The 20,889-nt window shown below is 38.6% G+C and overlaps 5 protein-coding genes across 6 annotated transcripts; 3 read left to right on the plus strand and 2 right to left on the minus strand.

The window, feature by feature from the left end:
- Window positions 1-656: 656 nt before the first annotated feature.
- LOC104961016 (alanine--glyoxylate aminotransferase 2, mitochondrial-like) lies at window positions 657-6,450 on the plus strand. The gene is made up of 14 exons (XM_010789214.1): window positions 657-817; window positions 1,527-1,615; window positions 2,012-2,202; window positions 2,312-2,435; window positions 2,534-2,628; window positions 2,771-2,864; window positions 3,017-3,113; window positions 3,946-4,046; window positions 4,192-4,284; window positions 4,360-4,492; window positions 4,588-4,676; window positions 5,022-5,171; window positions 5,386-5,484; window positions 5,698-6,450. Exons 1-14 carry the CDS (start codon window positions 721-723, stop codon window positions 5,797-5,799), a joined length of 1,554 nt encoding a protein of 517 aa, XP_010787516.1. The 5' UTR covers window positions 657-720; the 3' UTR covers window positions 5,800-6,450.
- Window positions 6,451-6,458: 8 nt separating this feature from the next.
- On the minus strand, window positions 6,459-11,090 carry dnajc21 (DnaJ heat shock protein family (Hsp40) member C21). 2 transcript variants are annotated; one of them, XM_010789213.1, is made up of 12 exons: window positions 10,710-11,090; window positions 10,355-10,448; window positions 10,077-10,200; window positions 9,825-9,956; window positions 9,342-9,646; window positions 9,082-9,248; window positions 8,814-8,910; window positions 8,431-8,601; window positions 8,286-8,334; window positions 7,965-8,197; window positions 7,577-7,676; window positions 6,459-7,391 (listed from the first exon to the last, which is right to left on the minus strand). In XM_010789213.1, the coding sequence occupies exons 1-12, from the start codon at window positions 10,804-10,806 to the stop codon at window positions 7,230-7,232; spliced, it is 1,731 nt and encodes a 576-aa protein (XP_010787515.1). In that variant the 5' UTR covers window positions 10,807-11,090; the 3' UTR covers window positions 6,459-7,229. The 2 variants fall into 2 exon arrangements, with proteins under 2 accessions (XP_010787515.1, XP_010787514.1); XM_010789212.1 differs by having other exon boundaries at window positions 7,965-8,200.
- Window positions 11,091-11,758: 668 nt separating this feature from the next.
- bxdc2 (brix domain containing 2) lies at window positions 11,759-15,853 on the plus strand. Its single transcript, XM_010789211.1, has 10 exons — window positions 11,759-11,941; window positions 12,276-12,387; window positions 12,522-12,565; window positions 12,645-12,715; window positions 12,814-12,863; window positions 13,154-13,227; window positions 14,357-14,407; window positions 14,737-14,838; window positions 14,953-15,081; window positions 15,189-15,853. The coding sequence occupies exons 1-10, from the start codon at window positions 11,792-11,794 to the stop codon at window positions 15,429-15,431; spliced, it is 1,026 nt and encodes a 341-aa protein (XP_010787513.1). The 5' UTR covers window positions 11,759-11,791; the 3' UTR covers window positions 15,432-15,853.
- Window positions 15,854-15,979: 126 nt separating this feature from the next.
- On the minus strand, window positions 15,980-18,609 carry rad1 (RAD1 homolog (S. pombe)). Its single transcript, XM_010789210.1, has 7 exons — window positions 18,509-18,609; window positions 17,941-18,142; window positions 17,623-17,731; window positions 17,368-17,525; window positions 17,110-17,210; window positions 16,671-16,769; window positions 15,980-16,530 (listed from the first exon to the last, which is right to left on the minus strand). The coding sequence occupies exons 2-7, from the start codon at window positions 18,133-18,135 to the stop codon at window positions 16,353-16,355; spliced, it is 840 nt and encodes a 279-aa protein (XP_010787512.1). The 5' UTR covers window positions 18,136-18,142; window positions 18,509-18,609; the 3' UTR covers window positions 15,980-16,352.
- An 18-nt stretch (window positions 18,610-18,627) lies between these two features.
- On the plus strand, window positions 18,628-20,857 carry c21h18orf32 (chromosome 21 C18orf32 homolog). The gene is made up of 3 exons (XM_010789209.1): window positions 18,628-18,733; window positions 19,601-19,816; window positions 20,488-20,857. The coding sequence occupies exons 2-3, from the start codon at window positions 19,637-19,639 to the stop codon at window positions 20,551-20,553; spliced, it is 246 nt and encodes an 81-aa protein (XP_010787511.1). The 5' UTR covers window positions 18,628-18,733; window positions 19,601-19,636; the 3' UTR covers window positions 20,554-20,857.
- Window positions 20,858-20,889: the final 32 nt, after the last annotated feature.

Consider the following 20,889-nt stretch of genomic DNA (forward strand, 5'->3'; position numbering starts at 1 on the left):
CTGAAGAGAGAGCTTTTATACAGTTACAATGAATACATGCTTAGTCATCCTCTCTGAATGGATGGACATGCTTTGTCATGAGACCCATGACCCTATCAAAGAACAATAGATCCATGATCAGATCACTGGTCACCCACTGTCAGGTCAAATGGCACCTTGTGAATGATAATCTTTCTGAGTGTTGAGATCTACTGCCTCTTGACATGAAAGGCTCACAGAATATTATTATTTATATGTTAAATATAACATCATAGCATTCAATTCTCTGATAATCATAATTTCCATCGGATGAGTCAGCATGCACGGTTCGAGGGATCTGAGAAAGGCTTACTTAAATGGAATGCAGCCTTCAATAAGGTTATTTATTTCAACTGTGCTTTTCCTGCAACATGTTTGCTGTGTAAAGGGTGTATTGCAGGAAGGAGAACAGGAATGAGGTTAATGTCTTCTCTGCCTTCTAACAGGAAAGAACTGGCACCACATCTTGAAATACACCCAATCAGTAAACACGGTCAGAAATACAGTGACAAGGTGCTTGTGGTTATATATTTATGTATGTGGTGTTGCAGATTAACTATTGTAGTAAGGTGGGACCAGGGTACCATTGGCTGAGCACTATCCACCCATCTTTGCGACCTTCAAGAAAAAGGAAGAGTCGGCTGCTGAGTGTCACACACTGAGAGGGGAAGGACTGCTGTGTTCTCTCTGAACCTGCTCAACATGTTTAAAGTCGTACATCGTCTGGCTGGCCGTTGTGCAGTTTTATCAGGACAGTCCTGCTGTTCACCTGCGTCGGCCAAACTTCACCTGGGAGGGGGTGAGTTACCATAGGGATGATGATCAATATGATATATAAAACATGATTGATCCTGGTTTGTTTCTAATGATTATATAGCCAGTTGAGGAGGAATTGTATGCAGCCACTTAAAGTATAATATCAGATGGCAATACACATTTTCTGGTAAATTATAACAGCTTGTTAATTTAATAATGATTTAGCTAATGTAATTGTGAAAGTAATCAGTCTTTGTCTGTGTAAAACTCAGGAGTCAGAGATAAACATTGGCTGGGGTATTATAAGCCCAAAAGCAAGACTTTATATTGTGAAATAAAAAATAAAAAAAAGCAATGAAAAATATATTTTGTTAAAGTACATACTGTACTTCACTCAAGTGCTATTTAATATCACAATGGAAAACGGGAAGTATAGTTATTCCTGTGTTGCACAATTTGAAGTTAATGTGGTTAAACCATCAACCAGGTTATCCTTTAAATTAAGTTACAATTGACCAGACAAATCAGAATGAGGTTCATTTACATGTTTTCATCACATGTGTTTTTATCTGTAGATTATAAGTAGCCTGGGAGGAGGTCTCTGAATCACTGCCAACATCAGTGGAATCATGCTACAATATCTAGATCATATAAACATTCCCCAATATCATGGCAATGTCATGGTAAAGCCATGACCAAATAATGACATCTCCTGTACCTCATTCTGAATTTGAATCAAATACTTTTCTCAGGCGCAGTATGTCAGAAACCAGCCCACAGACATCGTCCCGCAGACCTCCCAGAGATGCCCTCATGTGACTTCAAACCAGAGGAATACAAGGTAAGAGGGTTGTGGCATCAAGGAAAGGTCTGCGCTGTGGGGCCCTGATTCTGAAATTGAAAATGTCGTTTAAAAATATCAAATCGTATTGTGTCTTTCAAAGATGGTTTAATAAGATATGTATCGGCCATAAGAAAATAAATTAACATTTGGATCGTGAAACAAGAAAAGTCAAGGGATAAACAAACTATAATATAATAATCAGGATTTGTTTTCTTGGGACCTTTAACATTTGTACTAAATGTTGTTGCAATTGATCCAATATTTTATATAAACTTAAACTTAAAACAGACACAACCTTAGGGGAAGAAGGTCTGCCCAAAGTAGCCTACTAAAAAAAAAGGGTCACAATCTTCTTATACTTTAACTATTTTCTTGTGATTCATTTTCATCCAGGGCATGTCCAAAGAGCGGATAATGGAGATCCGCAGGAAGAACTGCAACCCCATGACCATGAAGATAACCTACTATAAGAAACCAGTGTTCCTCCATCAGGGATACATGCAGTGGCTGTGGGATTTTGACGGGAATCGATATCTGGATCTATTTGCTGGTGTGGCGACTGTCAGTGTGGGCCACTGCCACCCGTAAGGTCCCTTTCTATAGCAGATAGATAGAATGTTGGAGTTTAAAATACAGATTTCAGTCAAAAATCACTGTTCATGGTTACACTAACTTGGACATCTGTGGGTACAGGAAAGTTGCAGCAGCCCTACAGAGGCAGTTGAAAAAATTGTGGCATACTACAAACATCTATGTCAATCCTACTCTCCATGAGTACAGTGAGAAACTAGCCTCCCACTTACCGGATCCTCTCAAGGTAACATGGTGGATTAGATTTTTTATACCAGATCAGCAGAGTGGAGGAGCCTGGATAAATATGTAAGCTGGTAATAAAATATTTGTTCCACTGTCCAGGTTGTATATCTGACCAACAGCGGCTCAGAAGCCAATGACCTGGCCATGTTGATGGCTCGACTTCACACAGGCAACTTTGACCTCCTCACTTTAAGGTCATTATAACAACATGAAAATAAGTAATAATGTTTTAAAACATTACTCGTGAGTATAAGCTGTTACACTTAATCACTCAATATTTTAAAGCTTGATATCTTGAGTGAAGTTTGATTTTATTTTGTTGTGTAAACCCTCCAGAGGATCATACCACGGTGGCACCCAACAGACCATGGGTCTTACCTCCAACTCATCCTACAAATACCCCATCGCCACTAGTTCAGGCTGCACACACGTACGTATACATTGATGCATTGCAGTGTCATATGACAGCTTTTTGACTTTTCTGCTTACAATGCTATGGCAGCACTCCAAGTTTGATGATGATTTCTTTGTGCTGCGTTAATGAGTGAGTGTTGCTGACTCGGTTTCTGCCCAAACAAACAGACCATGTGTCCTGATGTGTTCAGAGGTCCATGGGGAGGAAGCCACTGCAGGGACTCTCCTGTGCAGACCACAGACAAAAATGTGGCTGTGCCCAAAGGTAATAAAAACACACCCACCCTCCAACACACTTAACACTGCTCATTTCCTTGAAACCTGTGACGGTGAGATAAGCATTACGACTGCTTTTGCAAATATTCCTCGTGAACATTAACCTTACCTTTTGAATGTGCTGTAATTCATGAACAGCGATAAACAACAGTTGATGCCAGAGTTTGCGTGCCATTTAATTTTGTTTTGGTTTTAAAATTGTGAGTGGAAAAAAATTCATGCAGGCAACAAATGCCACATAAAAAACACATATTTTATATTTATTACATAGAAAGTACTGACTTTGGAAAGGTTTGGTCTTTATCCTTTGTGTTCATAAGGTTCAAAGGTCCTTCTATCGTTCCTCCTACCTCTTTTAACCTTAAAGCATTTTCAGGAATTTTATCTATATAGTATTTCCTGTGGCTCAACCAACAAAAGGAGCCCTTCCTGAAACACGACCAATACGTTGGAATAATTCAACATGGCTGTTTACACAAAAACAAAACATCCGCTTACTGGCTGTACGTTATCAATTTAAGTTTATAACGCCCTGCTGCTGTGTGTAAATATATATTTGTTAGCTGTTATAAGTGGAGATATTTGGTTAAAATTAATGTCAGAGCAATTAATAAAATGACAATACCTTTAAATCCATAAAAGATAAAATCTAATCTAAAATCCAATGGNAATGGCCTAACTCAATACAGTTGTCTGTGTGACTAAGCATTAAGCTCCTTCTGCAATACAACAAAATGGGAAAATAAAATGATAAGAACTGCTTTGGGAACACTGCATTTTACATGCTTGTTTGTCACAAAAAAATGTCTTTGTTCCCACAGGTCATTGCATGGCAAATGATCAATACATCGGACAGCTGAAAGAGACATTTGCTACGAGTGTCCCAAATCGAATTGCTGGTTTCTTTGGAGAGCCTATTCAGGTACTCTATTCTGTTTTAGTATTGACCTGAAAAAGTCAGAATATTTTTATTTTATTCGTGCCATTCATTTCCATTGTTTTCTCATGTTCAGTATGACTGTTTGTGTTAAGAAGCAACATATGTGAATCTGTTTTGGTTTTCACAGGGAATGGGAGGAGCTGTGCAGTACCCTAAGAATTACTTAAAGGAGGCTTACCAACTTGTGAGAGAGAGAGGAGGGGTCTGCATTGCTGATGAGGTAGGATACACAAAGATATGTTAAATAATATGTTCATTTAAAAAATGGTCAAACTAATCTGTTTTGCACCATCAGGTCCAGACAGGATTTGGGCGAACAGGAAGCCACTTCTGGGGTTTCCAAGGTCATGACGTCCTTCCTGACATGGTTACCATGGCAAAGGGCATCGGTGATGGCTTCCCAATGGGAGCTGTTGTTACAACACCAGGTGAGATTATACTACAATAAGTCAATACAATGTGAGATTCAACTGTAAAACATAAATACGGAGGTGTAAGCTTGTTTTTTTCATGTGTTTTCCAGAAATTGCTGCTTCCTTTGCTAAGGCCTTCCACTTCAACACCTTTGGAGGAGGTCCCTTGGCTTGTGCCGTTGCTTCATCAGTGCTTGATGTAATAATTAATCAGACCTAACGGGAAATAGTCAAAACTGAAGGAATCTGTCATACAATATTTAATTAGCTGGTTTTTAAAACACTTTTTCTGTCAGTCATGTACTGCTACAACAAAGCAATTATTTTATAAGATAGGAGAAGATGTTACAAAGACACATTTCTTTGAGAGAATAAAAAGCTTCAGAGTGCTCTTTAGACTATACTAGCCTGGCAGACAAGAATTGTCACATCAACACCATTTCCTGGTGTGACCAGGCCTGAACTTGACAATAAGTGTCAGTGACATTAAAATAGATTAATAAATGAAGTTGGACATGATAATCATAAGATTTGACCTCAACAGACTATCAAAGAAGACGGCACACAGCAGAACAGTCATAATGTTGGCACCTATCTGATGACAGAACTGGCAAAACTAAGAGACACGTATGAGATAATCGGTGACGTGCGTGGGAAAGGTCTGCAGATTGGTGTTGAAATGGTGACAAATAAGGTATTGTAACAGAAGTGAATCTCACCTCTCTCATTGTTTTCTGGCATCATCTTAGTGAACCTGTTGCATCCCACAGGTATATAAAGAAATGCCTTTTGGTAGGCTACTTTGAATTACAGTTCAAATGATTGATAGACCAAGAAGAATACTTTTTTATATTGATTAACAGATGTAGCCACATCCACTTTATTTACCTCTTCTCTGTCGTCCACAGGCCAGCAGAGACCCGCTGTCTCCTGAGGCAATGAGTGAGATATTTGAGGATATCAAGGACATGGGAGTCCTGATAGGAAAAGGAGGAGTCTACGGTCAGGTAACATAACTCACAATCATGGCAGATTAACAAACATACTTAACAAAACCATTTCAATCAATGACACTTGTTAACTACTTGGCCATTTGACCAGCCTATGCATCTCCCCATCATTACCTCATGTGCCTGCAGTGACACAGAATAAAGCTCCTGATTGGTTATGCATGTTTTCCTCTAAACTCCTTCTTCTCTTCTGTTTTCTTACCACGTAAGGCTTTCCGCATCCAACCCCCCATGTGCATCACAAAGGAAGATGTTAATTTCTTCCTGGCTGTTTTTAAAAAGGCCATCCAACGATACACGGACAAAGAATGAACAGTTCAGAGGAGTGGGAACGCCAAGGATCAAACCTGGAAAACACTAGCACTCAGCAGTAGACTGCATTTCTGTAGTATTATACAAATGTAATTGTTAATAATCGGCTGTTGTGTCCTGATGTGGAAGACTTTTTAAAAAGGGAATTTTAACAGTCAACTATGATATGCATGTTAGATACATGAAGACGCCCTGGCTGCTGTCTCTTCATCTTAAGAAAATGTTTTACTGCGAGGGCTCATAATTATTTACAACAGTGAGCAAACAGCACTACTCCTTATATGTATGTTGATCTTAATTAGTTTTGCTGTTTATATCTGTTGAATCCACTATCAGAATGCAATAACTATCTCATATTTGATGTAGAAACAATTTGTGCTTTAATGATTTACTTAACGGTGTGTAGGGTCAGGCAGCATCTAGTGACCCTCTCATTATGTATCTATGAAGGGCTTATTCTTAGTTAATAAAAACATGACACTAACGGAAACAAAATGTGAACACAAACCATATCTGCTATAGATCTTCCTTAAAGTTACATCTTTGAATGTGCTTTTTTTTGCCATGTTTTATCTATCACTATTAAAAAAGGCACATGAAAAGTTATAAGTGCATGTTTGGTTTGGTTAATAAAGGCTTTCATGTAAAACATTTCATAGTTGTTGTATGTATAGCAATGTGCAGTATTTTATTGTATGATGTTGTTATACCATTACAGAGATCTTAATGACAAACCAAGAGAGAACTCCCAAAACAGTTAAGGATGTCATGATATTATTACATATAATTCTGGCATTGTTCATCTGAACAGAGACGTTTATAAGTTACTGGGATACCAATCATACCAACCTAAAAGACTCAGAGTCTCAGTCATTCATACATACATAACTGTCTCACTGAACAGGGTTTTTATGTAATTGAATAAGAAACATATCCGCCCTCATTCAGAAAACCAGCCCATTAGAAATCCACTTTTGGTTTACAGCATGCCTGCTGAGTTAAAGGCTGCAGCCGAAAAGTCTTCTTGGCCGAGGAAGGTTCCTAACTGAGTGAAATGATCCAGATGGCAGCAATGATACGAGCGGGTCAAATTCCCAAAATGCTTAGGAAATACTTTCTTTTTTTATCTCCTTTAGCATTGTATACACTTTACAATCCTTGAAAAACAAGTAAAGGAGATAATGCATTCCCACAATTGTTTGTAGCAGCAACATTTAAAGCTCTTGTATAATTAAAAAGCCTAGTGTAAGTGTAGTCTGATTCTCTTAGCACCATGGAAGTCTTTTCATAATTTCCCCTTTAAATCTTTCCTTCTCATGACGTTTTTCATGGAGGGCAAGGAAAAGTGTTGAGGAAAAGACATTGGACATCATTTTGTGCCTATTCAACCGCAGCCAACCTCTTTCAGGTTCATCCGTCCAGATGAAGTGTTATCTGTTCTTCTTCTTGTCTTTTTTGCTCTTGGTCGTTGAGCTTTGAGGGGCTTTTGAGGAGATGGCGATGGAGTGACCGCTGGTCTTCAGATGGTCGAACAACTTGTTTCTTGTGGGGAACTCAGTGTGGCAGATCACACAGTTGAGGATTACTTCCTTCTGGAAGGGGAAATGGGTCATGAGATTTAATATCACAAGTATGGATCATTTTCTTACAGTAAATCATGTTCTAAGATTGATTTTGGTAACTCAAAATGTGTAATGATAAATTATTAAAAATATAATGATAACAAATCTAATGATTAAAAATCTCTGCTATAAATACTGTGTTTAACTGAACAAACCTCAGGACAAGTTTTTTCTTCTTCTTCTTCTTCTGTGGTTGACTTTGCATTCTTCGTTTTGTCCTTTCCTCCCGCCTTCTTCCCTTTGGTCTTCCCAGAGCTAGGCAACATTCAGATGACAAATAAGCAAACATTTAAGAAAAGACTACAGAGACATTACAGTACAAACAAAGTGTATGCTACCTACCCAACAGTAAACAAAGTTAGTTTTATTTTCTTGGTCCCCTTTGAGCAGAATGTATATGAATAATCAGCCATTATTGCCGAAATGTTCCTGCCCCAGAGCATGAAACCACCAGTCGTTCCAAAGACTACAGATTTTTTAACAAATCCTAAGAACCAGACATTGACAAGTTTCCTTAAGAATACTATAGAGATCTGTACAGACCTCTTCACTTCTGTGGGGGCGGGATCATCCTGTTTCTCTGACTCTGTGGGGGGGGCGGGATCATCCTGTTTCTTTGACACTGTGGGGGGGGCGGGATCATCCTGTTTCTCTGACTCTGTGGGGGGGGCGGGATCCTCCGGTTTCTCCGCCTCTGTCGGGTTCTCTGACTTCTCGGGGGCACCTTCCTCGCAGGTTGTCGGTGTCTCTTCCTCTTCCTCTTCCTCCGGAGCACTCTGCTATACAGGAGAACACAATGAATACAAAGAAAGCTTATTGTGAAGGTTCGATAAACCTTTAAACAAAAGAAAATCTATTATTCACCTGTGCTACTTTCTGCAGTTTCTTTTTCCTCTTTTGCTTCTTGGACAGCCTGTGAAGGTGAAATAAAGATTGGATACATTATAGAAAATGCTGATGCTCTTACCACCCTGAAAAGCATGAGTAAAGTGAGTAAGTGGCTGCATACCTTTGCCTTGGCTTGTCTTCCTCCTCCTCTTCCTCCTCCTCATCATCTTCCAGCTTATTTTCATCCTTTCCGTTCACATTCAAACGAAGTGAATCATCTTCCTCCTCCAGCTGTTGCCGTAGTAATGCCACCATCTCCCGGTGCTTTTTGGATTTTTGATGGTTCTTCATGCTGTTGAGAAGAAGATAAACAAACTATAAAATAAAATGTAAAAAAGGTAATAATACAGCAGATTAAGCAAGTAAAGAAAATAAATGCCTTTTACAGATATATATATATGTATATATATATATATATATATATATAATATATATATAGTTACTAATTATATACATATAATATACAACATACTATGACCAATTGTCCAAAGCCAAATGACTCACGCTTTATCTGATTTGAAGGATTTGTCACAGGCTGGGCAGTAGAGACTTTCATAATAATCATCCATCGTCAGCTCGTCTCCATTAGGCTGTTCTACATCTGCAAATGAATATTTAAACATTTAAATAAAAAGGCACCACACACACAAACTCAAACTTAAAAGAATCTCTGGAAGAAGCTGACACCATTGGCTAGCGCGACGTAGCATAAGACGCTGCATTTGAGATTGTTATAACATGTAAGTGCTGAAGTATATTGAGTCTCACTGACCGTCTCCCTCATCACCGTTCTTCTCCTTTGGGTCTATTTCCAACTCTTCATCTTCACTTTCTGATCCATCTCCAAACTCCTTTCCATACTGAGCCTCCATCTGCTGCAGCTCCTTCTCAAGTTCAGACATGGCCGCCCAGCTCTGCTCCTTGTAGTCCTCTGCCATTCTGGTATGGATATATATCAAAGTATAATGAGTATGATGACTAAAGAGAGACAAATACATGTCACAATGAAGTCACTATGCATCCACCACTTACTTGGCATGGCTAAGCTTCTGCTTCCTCCTCATCTCCTCCGCCTTCTTGATCTTCTCAGCATTCTGCTCCTCCACCAGCTTCCTGTGGGCCAGCACGCGCCGGTCACGCTTGCGGACAAAAGCCACGAGTTGTCGCACAAGCTCGTTGCGCTCTTTCCGAGACTTCTCTCTGGTCTTCTTGTTATCCTTCTCCATAGCTCTTTTCTCCCAGCGGTTGGATGCGTGCCTCGTATCATACTCCTCCTTCCAGGCAAAGTTTTTACGAGTGCAGAAGCTCTGCCAGTAGCCGTAAAACACGTGCACTACCTGTAATATGGAAATAGAGACAGATTAAACACACAAGCTGCGTAAAAGTAAGTCTTTCGTTTTGTTTTATTTAGAGAAAGTATCATGGGAAACTATTTTAGTAATTTAATTGTATAAAGAACATCTACAAATCCAACAGAGGAACGAGTTTTGAGACAAAAGTGTGTTTTTTGCTTACAGTATCATAGTCACTCTCAGAGTCTCCAAAAGTAGGAAAATCCTCTTCATCATCATCGTCTTCCACCTTGCTGTGCTCCATCTCCTCCTTAACAATGGACTCAAAGAGGTTTCTGTAGACTGTGTAAAAACTCTAAGGGAAAGACAAATTGATTAGTGATTGATCCATTTCCTTGCCTGAAGATGATAACAGAAATGACCTGGTTGAAGGTTTGATGTGACGTTTGTGAGTTTGGAAACAACATGAACTAACCTTCTCGTCATCTCCGAAGCCAGAGTAGCAGGTGACTGTGAAATACTGCAGGAGGTCAATGCTGTCATCTGCATAATCTCCAGTGATTCCTCCTTTCAGAAGAGCCTCTCTGTGATTGTCATACCTGCAACACAGAGGAAAACCGACGTATCAACCTAAGGCTTTTTTAACCCACACAGTTTGTACATACAAAAAAGTTTTAGAGAAATATATGACTCTTAACATCCAAGCCCAGCAAATGTCATAATGATTGCAACTGTTGAAATGAGTGTACAAACCAAGCTCTCTCCTGTGGATCACTTAGGACATCATAAGCTGCCTGAATCAGCTTAAAATACTCCGCCGCCTCATCAGGATTGTCCAAGTTTTTATCTACAAAATGTCATATGGAAGCAAAACACTGTTGTTATAGATAGGAAGGTTTGAGAGAATAATAGCCATATAATTCACCATCATAATGTCATGTCACTCTAAAATGGCACATAAGCTCTTAGCAAACCTAAGAGTGAACCACTATTCAATTAGGATAAATGACCAATGCGTCAATATTATTATTCCACTGTAATACAGATGCTTTTACATCAGATAGTGATTATAATGCTATTTACTAGGTCCATGAGATGTTGTACGTACCTGGATGCCATTTTAATGCTAATTTACGATATGCTTTCTTCAATTCATCTTCTCCTGCGTCTCGTTTCACGCACAATATTTCATAGTGACACTTCATTGTAAGCTAATGGTTAAGAAAAACTTCACTTTAGAAGAAGTGATTAGATGTCCGTTGACAGACGAAGCTAACTTTAGCATCTACCTATGCTAACTGCAGCATGCTAGCATAAGAGCAGCTTTAATTGACCTGTTAAACTATCCTTACTTCTCGGATGATAGCCAGAGTATATTAATATTTAGCGTAACATATTACAATTATATAAATATATAATTTTTGATAGAACCGATACTTTAAGACCGGTTGTTGAAACCATAATCAATGGATATATCTTTAATGAGTGGTGCCGCTAAATCTCGCGAGAGTTGCTCTTCTTCACTATAATTTCGGCAGATAAGAAGCTGTCATCGAGTGGTGCTGCCTTCTAGCGTTTCAATTGGAATCAACATATTACTCAGCTGTGCATGTCTAGCCCATGGATGGATTATTTATAACTTTCTCTACCCTGTTCTGTCATTGAAATCCTGACAGTGGCCCTAAGGTCAATATAATACATTAAATGCATGTTACATTTAAAAGAATTATAAAATAAGATAATTCAATCGCTTTTTCATTCCAGTTTGTCAAACATTTCTGAAAAAACCTTCTTCAGGAGCTGGTAGAACCTTTTGGTAAGAAATATTGAATGCAAAAAAGTTTATCAAATTATTTCTTTTAAATAATTTGTTTAATTTCATAATAACTGTAAAAGAAATACTATATATATTTCTCTCAGCATCAGAAGCATGTTTGGTTTTGATTGTTTCTTTGAGTTCACAGAAAGTGCAAGACTACTCAACAACACTTTTATGTCTCTGTGTATGCGATGCAAATGTGTAATGTAGACCACTTTGATTTATAAGGTAACATTTTAGTTTGGCTGTGTGATTTATAGTGTGCACTATGCAGTACCACCTCCTCGCCACAGGGGGCGCTTCCTCTGCTCTGTCCGCACGTGTGTTGTTGGAGTCCGATTCTGCGCGAGATCTGTGTCGGCGTAAAAAACATGTCGGCGTTCAAGAGAAAACGTGGAGGACAGGCTCCTGGAAATAAAAAAGCAAAGAAAGCAAAATTTGTAGCAGATACAAGTGAAGCACCGAAAGAAAATGAACAGGAGAAGACACATGAAATTACAGTTCCAGCACCGGTTTCACAGGTAAGTTGTTTTGGTTGTTATTAGCCACAGACGATGGTAGCTAAGCTAAGTTATTACACGGGGGTTTGTTTTATCTAAGTTATTTCTTGTAATTATTATACTTAATCACTTACAACCTGTAGCTTTATCATATACATTGTTTTTAATAAAGTTATTGTTGTTAAAACTTTAATCTATGGTCAACACTCACACAACAGGGCCAAGCTAAAATTGGATTTCCTGACTATTATTTAAGATTAAAAGTCCATTTGAATCAACGGGGAAATGTCTGAAACTCTACAATTATACACGGTTTTTATTTGTTTTATATTCTAAATTAACTTCTCTTGAACAGGGCAAATGGAAAAACAAGGAAAGGGTTCTAATTTTCTCCTCAAGAGGCATCAACTACAGAACAAGACACATGATGCAGGACCTGAGGACCATGATGCCTCATTCAAAAGCAGGTTAGTGCCTGTTGTCATATAAAGAATCATTCCTCTCAACCAACAAGTGCTGTCTCCACTTTATCACCCATGTTGAGATAATATGTTGTCATTTACGCTGCCGTATTAATGAGGTATTTCTTTGTGTTTGTCAGATACAAAGATGGACAGAAAGGACAAGCTGTTTGTTGTTAATGAGGTGAGTGTGCTACTCAAAGTTTGAACACCATGTTTTATCACATGCATTACAGCATAACTGAACATCTGCATTTCCCCAGGTGTGTGAGATCAAAAACTGCAACAAATGCATCTTCTTTGAGGCCAAGAAGAAGCAGGACCTCTACATGTGGTGAGTATTTGATCTATGTTACATTCTGAGATTAAGATTTTGTAGTGAGTGGTGTAGAACATATTTAAAGCAAATTCATGTATATTCTTACCTTACAGGGTTGCAAACAGCCCTCATGGACCTTCTGCAAAGTTTCTGGTTCAAAACAGTAAGTACCGTTTATGTAGTTTATTTATATTTGTTTCGGTTTGCAACAAAGGAACTACGGACAGAATGCAGAGCTACTTAAGCAAAGTGAGACGATGCAGACAATTTGTTGTTAAATAATGTTCTTATAGCAAACAAATGTGTGTCTCATTTGTATTTCATTGGATGCAATAAAAAAATGAACTCGCTGTATGGACCATGGGCCGCCCTGCTATCTAAATATCAATCATCGGCCATTGAAAAACCCCATATTGGACAACTACTTATTGTATATGATTGTTTCCTCCTCAGTTCACACACTGGCTGAACTCAAGATGACAGGAAACTGCCTCAAGGGATCCAGGCCGCTGCTGTCCTTCGATCCTGTAAGTAGCATTGGGCCGAGAGAGACATGTTTTCAGTTATTTAAATATCTTATCATTCATCTTTCATTCATCATTATTTAATATCTCTTCAGTGGTGTGCAACAAATACCTGTCCTTTCGTCTATTTACAATGAAACATTATTTGTACTATAAACCCACTCATTTCTAATTTGATTCTGATGCATTATGAAAAATAAAAACCTCCACACTCTTTACACCAGGGGTACTCAAACTTTGTTGTTAAAGGTCCACTTGTGAATTTTATACAAGGTCACTGGTCCGGATCAGTGCCAGTAAAGTCCCCCCCTGAATATAAGAAGCAGTTTCAGCGCGCTATGCATGGGGCCCCCTTGAGGGGGTTTCCCGACATGTCATTGCAGTAAATTAAAGGGTGTTTCATGTTGTCGTTGCTGTGGACCTTCTTAAATCTACCTTCTTTGGGGGCCCCCTTCTGGTCCAAGCACTTGCCTGCCTTGCCTGTCGGCAAACGGCGCCCCTGTAAACCCACACATTCAATTCATACATACAGTATGGTGGCTTGAACTAGTGGGAGAAATGGCACTGTTTGTCTGTAGCCAATGCCTTGAACCTCGGCAAAAAAGGCATTAGAAGCTTTAGAAAGTCAAGGTAACTTGCGGTCTGCAAAGCGTGTCACGCTCGCGCACACAAGTAAATATATATGCACGTTCATTCTCACAACACGTCAGACACAAGAAAATATACTACATTTGCATCAGAATCTGATTTGTTTTTTTTTAATAATGGGACACAGGGTTCGGTCCGGATTGATTTGCAGTTCAGTCCGGATCCGGAGCTTGGTCCGGAGTTTGAGAAGCCCTGCTTTACACTATTAGTAAATCATTTCACATCAGCGATCTTAGTAATGAGGGATCTTGGGTTTCTCAGTTTATGGTACAAACCGGCTGAAGTACGCATTAATGCATGCTTCTCGCACTATTTCTATTCTATTTTATTTGTATTTACTTGAACAATTTTATCTGTTGTATTGTGTTGGACTGTTGGAGGAGCCTGTGACCTAAGATTGTAATTGACATAACTTCACTGTAGCTATGTACAAATGACAATAAAAGCCTTGAATCTTGATGGATGTTGTTGGTTTTCTGCACAGACATTTGACTCGGAACCTCACCTTGCTGTACTGAAGGAGCTCTTCACCCAGGTATGTGTACAAGATGCAAACATGAGCCATTAATATACAATTGGTAATAATCTATCAAATACCTTTTGTTCAACTGTAGCCAGAGGATGGCATTGTGCAAATGTGAGATGTTTACTGTAATGTACAACCATTAAACATTACGTTTATTTTGTGTTATCTAAATTGAGATAGACAGTGTTGTAGTAGTTTACTTTGTGTAATATGACTTTGCTGTTGTCATTGATTTTATATATCCAACAATAAGCAAGCTTTCATTTGTTAGATCACTAAGAAGTCAGTATATCTGCATTTTTCTTTTTTTTAATTAAAATATATTTTATTTGTTTTAGACCTTTTCCACCCCGCGGTACCACCCTAAGAGTCAGCCCTTTGTGGACCACGTCTTTACATTCACCATTAATGACGACAGGATATGGTTCAGAAACTACCAGGTAATGTTCCACTATTCCTCACAAGGCTTTAATCCTCTTCTTTAGTTGGGTTCAGTGTTCAGACTTCATTAGAAATGTTGTAACTTTGCAATAATTTTTCTGTGCCACTTTCAGATCATGGAGGAGGACGCCGCTCTTGTGGAGATCGGCCCTCGCTTTGTTCTCAACCTCATCAAGGTCTTCCAGGGGAGCTTTGGAGGACCTACGCTCTTTGAAAACCCCAACTTCACATCTCCTAACATGGTGAGGATCCACTGTATGCTAGTTTAGATTATAAGCATGTGATGTGATATAACTTTAGAAAAAAAAGTGTCTGACTTTTTGTCACCTTCCTCTTCACACACCTCCAGCACCGGAGACAGATCCGACTAGCCGCGGCAGCCAGAGTGCGTGAGAAGCAGATGGTGAAGGAGTTGCAGAAACTGAAGCGAGCTGGAACAAAGGAGGACGTGACTATAGATGTTACAGCTGACGTCTTCCTGACACCGGCTGATGAGACGCCGGTTCTCATTCAAACGGAAGCGCCTGAGCCCAAAGTAGTGAAGAAAAACAAACACAAAGCTTTCAAAAGGCAAAGGATGGCACGCAAATAACTGGATGGACTGGAATACGCTGAGTGAATGGCTTACTGTTGCCATGGTTCAATGTTGCCTCCAGTAAATGTGGTGATGCAACATTGCAGTCATGATTAAAGTCCGATATGAGTTTTTTGTTAGCATACAAGAAGATTTTATGTACAACTTTTCATTTAATTATCAGTGACGGTATTGGAGGATACTGGCCTGCACATGTTTTGTTTAATATCTGTTGGCATATTTTATATTATACTCCCTCACTCTGAAATACTGTGTAAACTGTAGCTGGCCATTGGAGTCTCAGCTTTAACAATACTGCAAACAATGTTTCCATGCCTTTTTGATAAAAGTAAATATTCCATCAGTGTAAAAAAAACAGTATTGATTTTGAGTGACTAAAGTTGTTTTCTATGTCATGAAAATTAAACAATTTAAACCTACTGTCTGTGTTATCTGATATATACTCAAAACAAATGGTTGTCAAATGTGTCAGTATACACATTCAACATGGCAATGTATGTGTAGAGATGTAGAGAAATTGAAGGCCTGCATTGCCTCACATTTAAATAGAATATCTTATTTTATTAGCCATCATCCAGCTCACTGCATGTGTCAAAAAGGTGCAATATCTAGAAAACAAACATTGTATGAACAGATGTGGCCACAATTAAACAACTTTGTTGGCTCAATAAGTTAAAGGCAATTAACATAGCATAGCAAGAGATATGTGAACCAAAACACCTGTCTCCATATTAAACAGTAACTATATACAATTGGTTTGTCTATGAAATGATGTACGATGGTGGTTTAACTGCACACAGGTACCTAACAAGATCAAACCGGTACCCAACAAGATCAAACCGGAACATTATCTTTCCCCAGATCCAGCAGCAATGCTCCAAAATGTCTTGGCAATGCTCATTTAAAAATGGAGATTCCTCAGTCCTCCGCCACCTCTTCGTCAGGACAACAGTAATATTCTACAAAGCAGATCTGTCCATCGTCATTCCTGACCAGGTACTGCAGAGAGAGGAAGCCCCTGCTGTCTGTCCTCACAGAGACCTTACAGGACAAGGCCAGGGCTTTGGTGGAGGGCTTCAGCAGAGACATCTTGTACCTGTCACAGGGAGAACAGGGTTAGAACTCATTGCAGACATATAGATAAACTAACTGTCCTCAGTGTGTGGCTAGAGGTGGTCATTATAAGGAAAGGAAAATGTGACAACAGTTAGTGAAACACTTTTTCTCAGTGCTAACCTGTTGGTTTGTGTCTTGGTGCATTTGAACAGCTCCATCATGTCAGAGTCCTTGGGATAATCGTAATGGGCATTTCCAGAGTTCCCAAATGTAGACAACCTGAAGGGCAGAACAAACAAATGAACACTGTAGCTGAAAGGAAGATGTGTGATTCCTTTACCTTGACAGATTTAATCGTTAATGCAGGATGACCATTGCTTTGCTAAGGTGCTGAAAGTATCAAAGAGTCCTAACTGATAAACACTAAAGGTATAACACTGCATTGATATAAGTGTGTGGATATCTCCTTTAATATCATCATCGGTAGGATTATTGATTGAAAATTAAATGTTTATTTTAAGTTTAAACCATCAAATAATGAACCAAATCCTTTAAACATGATACTGTAGGACAAGTAGTGATGCTTCAAAATGCTATACAAGTTGTGTATTAAACACACCTGAAGTATGGCTGGCTGGGGGACATGGTGATCTGCAGCACCTCGCTGGTCATGTCGAGCTCGGAGAAGGCTTCCTTCAGACTCTCTGACTGCAGGATCACCTTTAAAAAGAGGTCAAAGCGTAGTTATAGGTGGTCTATCGCTCTCAATAAACATGCGGATACTCATATGTATCCCTTATTGGCTATTAAAGTAAGTAACATACATTGCAAGGAAACAGAAAAGTAGTTTATCGCTTTCATTACACACAACGTTCACCTTGTTTGTGACGTTGGTGCTGCAGAACTCAAAGTCAACTGGCTCTTCTGGTTCTTGGGTGTTGATCTTGCACACTGTCACTACCCCCCCCTCCTCCAGGAACAGGGTCAGAGGGTAACCGTACCCCTTGTAACACATCCGCAGGGCTGTTGATACTCCTGCAACAACACACAGGGAGGAAATGACAATGGATATTAATCTAACTTCTTAGTAAACTGTGTTTGAACAGATTATTTTCCATTTCCTTTTATTCACCTGGAGCTGTGCTTCCTCCAAAGATATTGAGGCAGTCCAGCAGAACAGTGAGGTTGATCTGAAAACCCACCGAATCTTCCTTTATCGTGTACTCCTGGAAGATTTCAGACTGGAATAAAAGCAGACTTGTCAGTTTGTGTCTCAATTTGCAGGATACTTTTTGAGGACTATATTATATTAGGATACCTCTGGTTCCTGATAACTCTGATGGATATTATTTTAAGTATGACTATCATAATTTGGAGGAAACCAAGACTCTGCTGCTTTAAACTTGATCCAACAAGCACAAGGATTATTAAACACGTAAAGCGGTCACACCTGGATGAAGGCATTGGCCTGCATACATTTGGAGTCCTCCACAGTGACCTTCAGTCCATTGGGTGTGGCGCTGAAGATGGCATGGTCTTTGAAGGTGATGGCTTTCAGTATGTTGGACAGATTGCGAGCATTATCCAAACTTGCCACTAAAACGTACTGTTCCGCATCGCCTTGCGACTGGGTTGACAGAGGCATTGTGACACTGTAATGAAGACATAAAGGACGTTTAGACTACAGCAAATGTTCAGGGGGCTACAAAACTGCACACAACTATGAAAAAAGCAGCAAGTTTAGGTATATTTCGGTGCATACTGAATACAATTTTCCTTGAGAAATCAGAGGCAAACAAATAAAAAGGTTAAACAGGTACCATACATGCACGAAGCTGTCATTTAGCTGTCTGTTTGTGACTTATTTCAAGCTAGGCTATAGGATCACATTTACTAAACTACGTAAATATTTAACCGAGGCTGATTCCAGTGCCATTTAGTGTACTGTTGACCATTCCCGGTGAACTAACGTTATAAATGGTTTTAAATTATACTGTAATAATGCGTCAGAAACTTACAAAGATGTAATTCAGTATCTCGTGTCGTTGTTTTGAAGAAAGGCGCCCTTTTATCATGGATGCCTTTTATGTATCAACTTCCGGTTGTCTCTTCTACACCGGAAGTCGGTTCTGCGCATGTGTTGATAATAAACTTCCAGAGACTTCGCAGCCGAAAAACACAGGAGAAATATCCTGTCTTCAGCGGCAATACGTGACAATAGTGGTGTTTCGTAGTCCAAAGAGGTGAGAATTAATACTCAGCTAAGGTTATATGGCTTAAAACATACTGTTAACTCTGTAAGAGGTATAATACCTCATGTCAGATGTCAGGAAGCTGGCATTAGCTGCTAACAGTCCATGATGACGGTGTATGCTAATCAGTAACGATACGTTAAAAAACGATTAAATGTCATCTGGAAGTGACTCAACCCTGGATGTATTAAGACAACCCTCATCATGACAATTTGGAGTTCAAAGGAGAGATCAAAACAGCCTCTATAATGCTTCTATGGACTATTTGAACAAAAATTAGTCTCTTTAACACCAATTGTACTGACAGGTCGCTGGTTTACAAACCTCACTGCTTTGAGAACTAGTAGATAAATGCATAATACAAGTTGTTATTAGATGATACGGAGAATAGTCTTAAGGGGATACATTTGGCATCTTGACACTTGAATTCTACGTGTTTAGTCACCCTTGTTAAGATATGTCCATAACACAGTCCTGGTTGTCTACAGATACATCACTGCACTATGAATAACAAGTGAAGATATACATTTTGAAGTTGGACAAAACCAAGGATGGGTGCAATTATGTTAAAATGTATTCAGTCACTGAATACAAAATACATGACATTTTTTAACATTATCCATTAAATTGCAAAAAAAAAAAAATGGGAACAAATCTATACTTCAAATATTGAAAATATACAATGTTTGGGTCAGGCAGCTCCAAATAGCCACCTAGCATCACCTAGCATCACATAGCATCACACGTAACACATGACTAAGATAAAGGCACAATATTAATATGTTTTTTCTTGATGTTGTTATTTATATTTAATAATATATTTGACCCTTCTTTAACTCTGTCTTCTCCCTGCTTTAGGTTCTTTATTGTGGGAGTCCTGTCAAAGCAGCAGTCATGGTGTGCATCCCCTGTATTGTGATTCCTGTCCTATTGTGGGTCTACAAGAGGTTCCTGGAGCCTTACATCTATCCTTTCATTTCACCCATAATTAACAAATTCTGGCCCAAAAAAGCAGTCCAAGAGAAGGCTACTATTGACCAACAAGTTACCAACAACAGTAATGGGACTCAAAAGGTAAGTTATTTGTAAATTAATGATTTTATTATGATATTTTATCAATAAAAACCTTTTTCCTTTTATTAATTAAGTTATTTGTGAATGGCTGTAGGTATCAACAGTGTACAATGAATATACGTAGAATGTATAGTATTATCTATTTATTGTATTTATTTGTTAATGCCCTGTTCATGTGCAGGGGATTTCAGATAATTGCTTTAAAATCTGTCAAAAAATATCTGTTTCTAAAACGGCCTAACAAGAACCACTTAAATACAGCTCATCCAGACACTCTAGAGGAGGGGAAGCAGCAGGCGGTTAGAGAAATGAGAACTCCTCTCCTCTGAGCGGTCATTTTAAAGAGACGTCCATTAATGATGACAGGAGGCACAGCACTCTCTGTCTGATGGCTGAGACTGCCAAGGCACACATATTTACTTTTAATTCATTGACAGTGCAGTATAATGAGACAATAACAGGCTAAATGCGGAAATTTGAGTATTGAGAAACCTCTACTGAGTCTATTTCTTCACATTTATTATCACATTTAAAGTGATTGAATTTTCAGGTTAAGTTGGTTTTTAGTTTGCCTAACCATGACTGATACTGTTGTTGGTGTTTAGAGTCTCTTATATGATTGAAGGTTGTGGATAACATAATTTTAATGTTTTACTTCTCATGTATTTCAGCCTGAAAGCAACGGTGAAGCCACTGCCAACGGATCCACAATAGCAGCAGATAAGAAGACAGATTAACAGCTCTAAATGTTTATAATGCTTCTGAAACAATGTAAATATGCCAGTAATATAAGATAGAGAAACCATACATTTATTTATCATACTTTTTTCAATAATTGGTTTTAACCTTCCATATTGTCCAGATCTTGTATGTATTTTATTCCATTTGTATAACAGTAACTTTAAGAGATTGGTTATAATTGATATTCTTTCCTTGTTAATTATGAATTGATTTATAAATGTACTGTGTTGATTCTTCACTCTCTATGGAAACATTTTTCAATGTGGATCTTGTAGTTTAATGAATAATAATAATAAAAAAAAACCTTCAGGTAAAATAAGATGCTCATTTAT

This window comes from Notothenia coriiceps, unplaced genomic scaffold, assembly GCF_000735185.1.
Source record: "Notothenia coriiceps isolate Sejong01 unplaced genomic scaffold, NC01 NC01_scaffold00032679, whole genome shotgun sequence".
NCBI lineage: Eukaryota > Metazoa > Chordata > Actinopteri > Perciformes > Nototheniidae > Notothenia > Notothenia coriiceps.

Excerpts from the sequence above, each read along its gene's own strand:
- LOC104961016 (XM_010789214.1), top strand. The coding sequence starts at position 721 with ATGTTTAAAGTCGTACATCGTCTGGCTGGCCGTTGTGCAGTTTTATCA. Across the intron at positions 5,172-5,385 it reads TTGAAATGGTGACAAATAAG|GCCAGCAGAGACCCGCTGTC; the intron begins GTATTGTAACAG and ends TGTCGTCCACAG. Across the intron at positions 5,485-5,697 it reads AAGGAGGAGTCTACGGTCAG|GCTTTCCGCATCCAACCCCC; the intron begins GTAACATAACTC and ends TTACCACGTAAG.
- dnajc21 (XM_010789212.1), bottom strand. The coding sequence starts at position 10,806 with ATGAAGTGTCACTATGAAATATTGTGCGTGAAACGAGACGCAGGAGAA. Across the intron at positions 7,677-7,964 it reads GCCCCCACAGAAGTGAAGAG|CTCTGGGAAGACCAAAGGGA; the intron begins GTCTGTACAGAT and ends AATGTTGCCTAG. Across the intron at positions 7,392-7,576 it reads AAGAAAAAACTTGTCCTGAG|AAGGAAGTAATCCTCAACTG; the intron begins GTTTGTTCAGTT and ends TTCCCCTTCCAG.
- bxdc2 (XM_010789211.1), top strand. The coding sequence starts at position 11,792 with ATGTCGGCGTTCAAGAGAAAACGTGGAGGACAGGCTCCTGGAAATAAA. Across the intron at positions 12,388-12,521 it reads GATGCCTCATTCAAAAGCAG|ATACAAAGATGGACAGAAAG; the intron begins GTTAGTGCCTGT and ends TGTGTTTGTCAG. Across the intron at positions 14,408-14,736 it reads TGAAGGAGCTCTTCACCCAG|ACCTTTTCCACCCCGCGGTA; the intron begins GTATGTGTACAA and ends TATTTGTTTTAG.
- rad1 (XM_010789210.1), bottom strand. The coding sequence starts at position 18,135 with ATGCCTCTGTCAACCCAGTCGCAAGGCGATGCGGAACAGTACGTTTTA. Across the intron at positions 17,211-17,367 it reads GCACCAACGTCACAAACAAG|GTGATCCTGCAGTCAGAGAG; the intron begins GTGAACGTTGTG and ends CTCTTTTTAAAG. Across the intron at positions 16,531-16,670 it reads ACCAAGACACAAACCAACAG|GTACAAGATGTCTCTGCTGA; the intron begins GTTAGCACTGAG and ends TCCCTGTGACAG.
- c21h18orf32 (XM_010789209.1), top strand. The coding sequence starts at position 19,637 with ATGGTGTGCATCCCCTGTATTGTGATTCCTGTCCTATTGTGGGTCTAC. Across the intron at positions 19,817-20,487 it reads ACAGTAATGGGACTCAAAAG|CCTGAAAGCAACGGTGAAGC; the intron begins GTAAGTTATTTG and ends CATGTATTTCAG.